This window comes from Populus alba, chromosome 17, assembly GCF_005239225.2.
Source record: "Populus alba chromosome 17, ASM523922v2, whole genome shotgun sequence".
Classification (NCBI taxonomy): domain Eukaryota; kingdom Viridiplantae; phylum Streptophyta; class Magnoliopsida; order Malpighiales; family Salicaceae; genus Populus; species Populus alba.
The window spans coordinates 12,804,160-12,809,196 of NC_133300.1; the positions used below are offsets into that span (position 1 = coordinate 12,804,160).

Below are 5,037 nucleotides of genomic sequence, written 5' to 3' on the forward strand. Positions count from 1 at the left end.
GATAAAATCAAAAAATTAAATTTGTTAAAAAAAAGATATAAAAAAGATCGATATGTTAAAATCTTATACTCGTGATCCAGGTAATGAGACTAGAATAATTGCTCTGAAAAAATTAACGAAACCCAATTATAAACTAATCAAATATTTAATGATGAAATTAAAAAAATATATAAAAAAAAAGAACCAAGAAAAAAAAAACCTAAAAGAATAAGAGTCAAATCTAACATAAAAATTAAATTACTTCAAATAATAAAGGATGAAACTAAAAATATATTTTAAATAACAATAAAAGAAATAAGGACCAAATCTTATATAAAAAATCAAATAGAACAAAATATTAAAGGGTGAAATTAAAAAAAATAATTTAAAAACAAATAAAAAAAATAAGGACTACAATTTAAAAAAAAAAAAAAATGGAGGACACTTTGATTTTGACTGGGATGATAGAGTTTATGAGGGGAAGAGAGAAAAAAAAAGAAGAAAAAATCCCAACCGCCACCGAACCACAATGAAGAGCCTTACACATGCTCTCCAATTGGATGCGCTTACAAGGGAGGAGTCGGAGAAGATTGTGGTTGACCAGTTTTGATAGTTGGGAGATGTCACACACGCTATCTAAAGGGGTGGGCGCCTCCAATCAATTTGGCGTGTGCACTATATGTATCATCAATATATATTTTTTAAATAATTTATCAAAAGAACTAAGTAACCCTAACCTCACATAATATTAACAAAAAAATAATAATAATAATAACAAGAATAATAATAAAAAAAGTCTTTTCATAGGCTATATATTTTTTGCTTTTCAGAGCATCTCATTAATTATACTATGCTAACAAAGATAAAAGATAAAAAAATCTCTGCCTAATTAGTTAAACAAATTTAATTTTAAAAGATATTTTAGATATTATATTGTGCAGAACAAGTGTAAAGAGACCAATCTACCTTCATTCAATGTGGCAATGACAAATAGGTCTCGTTGAAAAGATAATCCCTTCTAAAAGCAAGTTATATGGTTTTCATTGCGGAGGATAAAATGATAATTTCACTGTCCGTAACACCTATAAATTTTTGTTAATGAGAGACAATACGAGCAAGACAAACCTCAAACTATTTTTAGAACTACAATTTTCGTAAGAGAGAAAAATTCTACAGGAGGCTCCTCTCAAGAAATTATATTCTGGTTGATGGCTCTATAGCCTTTACAATCTCTGAAGATGCATTGCATTGATTATAATAAGGTCGTCCAGCCCTGCATGCTCTTGTAATATAACGAGTCCAACTGAAATTCATAGTTCAACAATCGTTAATTTCGGGAAGAAATTGTCTTTGACATTGAACATCACTTCACATACTTACTGTCACAGTATATTGGTGTAAGAAAACCCAAAGTCAACATAAAAGCTATTTGTAACAGCCAATTGTCATTTCAACAACATGCCTGATCAGCTATACTTCGAAGAATACAGTGGTTGTCCTTCCAGAAAGGCATCTGTTGAACATATTAAAGCTCTGTTTTAAACTTGCCCCCAGAATATCTCACACTTCCGAGAACCTTTGTGTAAAAATACAAAACACAATATCAATTTATTAGAATGAATAAAAGGAACTTTTACACACATAATTTGTGTTTTTCAGGGAAAAAAAATGTTTTACCTCATCAATCATGTTGAAAATTATTTGCCAGTTCCACCAGTCGCAGAAGCAACCAATTGGAGATATTCTTCAGTTGCATAACAAACCAGGGAAATATCTTGATATGCTAATATTTATCTAAAATATAGAAGGAGAAAAAAATGGCTTTCATAAAAGCAGACACGGATTTAGTTAAACAGGTTGCGCCATACTTCAAAATTCCACAAGTGGAAACATTACTTAACAGCACTAACAAGAGTAAAGCACGAAAAGAAACACTACAAAGAGAGCGAAGTATTAGAAAGCAAATCATCAAGCATGATATGATTATGTTTAATCAATGTTAGTGCAAATCTACAGCATTGATTGAGGTATAATCAACTTAATAAAACCTCATATCCAATTCGGTTAGCAAGTTACTGAATTCGGATTCAATAATTTGTTGATGTACTTTCTGCCCTCATTTCATGTGAAGCCGTTTCTATAATTCAATCAGCATCGACATGTGTATTCTGGACCTTACCTTGAAGCTGAAGCAGTCCAGTTAGGTCAAGTCAAGTCTATAACAAAGCATGATTTCCATGACCTGAATGTAACCAATGCATTCATAATCACCATTCACAGAAAAGGTAGCAAAAATGAAAAATTACCGACCCTTTTGGAGATACTATTCATTTGCACAACTTACCCATTATCGCTCTGGTAGGGCTTCTAACATGTTCAATATCCTGGAGCCACCATGGAGGCTGATCCCCAAGGCCACAACCACTGTATTATGAGTACATGCAATTTTTTTAATTGTCACCAATAATCTAAGCAAGAACACCTCCCATCTTGAAAGTGATGGAAACGGTTGGCATCTCTAACAACTATCACTCTGTTTGTAACCTTTGAAATAAGTCTCACAGCTGAATGGCAATCATCACATATCCTAAGGTTCTTAATAACAAGGATGGATGCTTCTGATGGCAACTTCAGAAGTCCATAAGCTATGGCCAGCTTCTCACTGTGATAACTAAGATAATATTCCTTCTGTTCATCCTCTACATCATGCAGTACTGCACCAATATCTGGAGTATAACCCAGTGGCTTAATCATAGCTAAGAGTTCCTTTACTTTTTGATAAGTCTGACCATAATCTGGATGCTTATTGTCTTCCGAAGTAAATATATGGGTGACATTTCCAATCTCTATCCAGCTCACCCCTGGTTCTTTCTTAATCTTTTTGTCCCTCATCAACTTTCTAACCTTGACAACTCCATCCCATCTCTTTTCCTTGGCATAGATATTAGATAACAGTGTGTAAGTCCCTACATCATTAGGGTCCATCTCCAAGACAAATTCTGCAACCCACCTTCCTAAGCCGTAGTTCTGATGGACATGGCATGCATTGAGCAAAGTACGCCAGGCAACAACATCCCATTTAACTGGTGCTGTCCTCATAAAATTCCGGGCTTCATTAAGTTGTCCTGTCTTGCTTAGAAGGCTAACAATACAAGTATAGTGTTCCAATCCAGGTTGGACACCAAACTGTTTCATTAGGTGGTGCAGATAATAGAATCCCTCTTGCACTAGACCCAGATGGCCACACGCAGAGAGAACCCCAGTAAAAGTTACATAGTTAGGATGCTCTTCTGCAGCCAACATGTCTTGAAACACAAGGAGAGCTTTCTTTCCAAGCCCATGGTGTGAGAAGCCACATATCATTGCATTCCAAGTAATGATGTCACGATGCATCATATCTGAAAATACTTTCTTAGCTGCTTCAATGTCGCCACTCTTTGCATACATATTTATTAAAGCATTTCCAACCATAACATGGTGCTTAAAGCCCGACTTCTCACTGTGTCCATGTAACAAAGACCCATTCCTTCGTGCAGACAGGCCCGCACAAGCATTTAACAAGACAGCATATGTAAATTCATTTGATTTTACATTTTCCTGCTCCATTTTTGAAAATAAATTCAGTGCTTCTTCAAAGCAACCATTTTGAAAGTAAGAAGCCATGACCGCTGTCCATAACACAACATTCCGACTTTGCAAACCATCAAAGACCCCCCTTGCCATCAAACTCTTTCCACATTTCCCGTACATAGTTATGATTGCACTGCTAACATATGCATCACATTCAACATCACTCGTCAACATCTTGCCATGAACATGCAAACCCAATCTCAAATCTTTAAGAGAAGCACAAAGACTAAAAGCATTAACAAAAGTAACCTTATCCCACTTCACAGACTCGCTGACCATACTCCTCAGGACCTCCAAACCCTCCCTCAAATACCCATTTTCCACAAGTCTACTCAAAATCGAATTATAAGCAACAATATCATTTACAGGCACTTCATTCCAAACCCCCATTGCATCTTGAACAATCGAACATTTAGAATACATCGATACAAGAGCATTCCTCACATAATTATGAAACGAGAACCCAGTCTTTAACAAAAGCCCGTGACATTGCCTACCCTCCTCAACTCTCCCACGATCACAACAAGAAGAAATCGCAATTGCGAATATATACTCATTCGGGCTAACATTACCCTCCGAAATCATATCTTTCAACAACCTAATCACTTTCAAAGAAAACCCATTGAGTAAATACCCAGTCATCAAAGCACTCCAAGAAACCACATTTCTGTCAGGCATTCTATCAAACAAGTTGTGGGCAATGGAGACCTGATTAACTTTTGCATAGAAATTTATCAAGGAATTAACTTCAATTATGTTGTTTTCTGTGGCTTGGGAAGTTACGATCAAATGGGAATGAATTGTTTTACCAACCTTGACGGTTTTAGTATCAGCTGACAGTTTTAAGAGCTTAATGAGGTCTAGAGGAGAGGAGGGCGAGACAGCATTTGGTCTGAGTAGAAATTGCGCGTGCCGGAATGGCACATAAACCTTTCTTTGTGCCTTTAGCATTAGATTTGATTAGGTTTTGCAGCAATCGCAAGGTGGGTCTTCTAACTTCTAGTTGTCTCCAATGTCATCCTAAGGCCTTATGTTTGAAAGTGCAGGGCTTCTCCCTTTCTTTTTTGTAAGAAGTGAGAAGATTGGTTAACAACACATTGTCAATAAATAAATGTTGACAACATTGCGGGAACACAAAATAAATATGTTAGTTCAATTAGCTTACGGATGCCCAATTTATCATCATGGTCCTTTAGTTTGTGAGGGTGAGTTTTCAACTTGTTTCTAATTGAATATTTATACTTTTTTGAGTTTCTAATTATTGAAAAATTATCAATCAAATTATTTGGTTAGAATCCATTAGTTAATTGTTGATTTTTATTAATCATTCTCCTAGTATCTTTATATAAATCTTATTCAATTAAGGAGGTGTTTAAAAATATAGTTGTAGTTAATTTTCAAAGTGTTTTTTTACTCGGAAATGCATCA

General features: G+C 35.2%; 1 protein-coding gene across 2 annotated transcripts; it reads right to left on the reverse strand.

Moving 5' to 3' along the window:
* Positions 1–841: 841 nt before the first annotated feature.
* LOC118049565 (pentatricopeptide repeat-containing protein At5g39680) lies at positions 842–4,729 on the reverse strand. Of its 2 annotated transcripts, XM_035059602.2 has the most exons (5): positions 2,324–4,729; positions 2,159–2,221; positions 1,657–1,773; positions 1,360–1,555; positions 842–1,282 (listed from the first exon to the last, which is right to left on the reverse strand). In XM_035059602.2, exon 1 carries the CDS (start codon positions 4,558–4,560, stop codon positions 2,437–2,439), a length of 2,124 nt encoding a protein of 707 aa, XP_034915493.1. In that variant the 5' UTR covers positions 4,561–4,729; the 3' UTR covers positions 842–1,282; positions 1,360–1,555; positions 1,657–1,773; positions 2,159–2,221; positions 2,324–2,436. The 2 variants fall into 2 exon arrangements, with proteins under 2 accessions (XP_034915493.1, XP_034915494.1); XM_035059603.1 differs by lacking the exon at positions 842–1,282 and having other exon boundaries at positions 1,284–1,555.
* Between the last annotated feature and the right edge of the window lie 308 nt (positions 4,730–5,037).

What these genes read in the sequence shown, in the direction of transcription:
- LOC118049565 (XM_035059602.2), bottom strand. Translation starts at nt 4,560, where the DNA reads ATGCTAAAGGCACAAAGAAAGGTTTATGTGCCATTCCGGCACGCGCAA.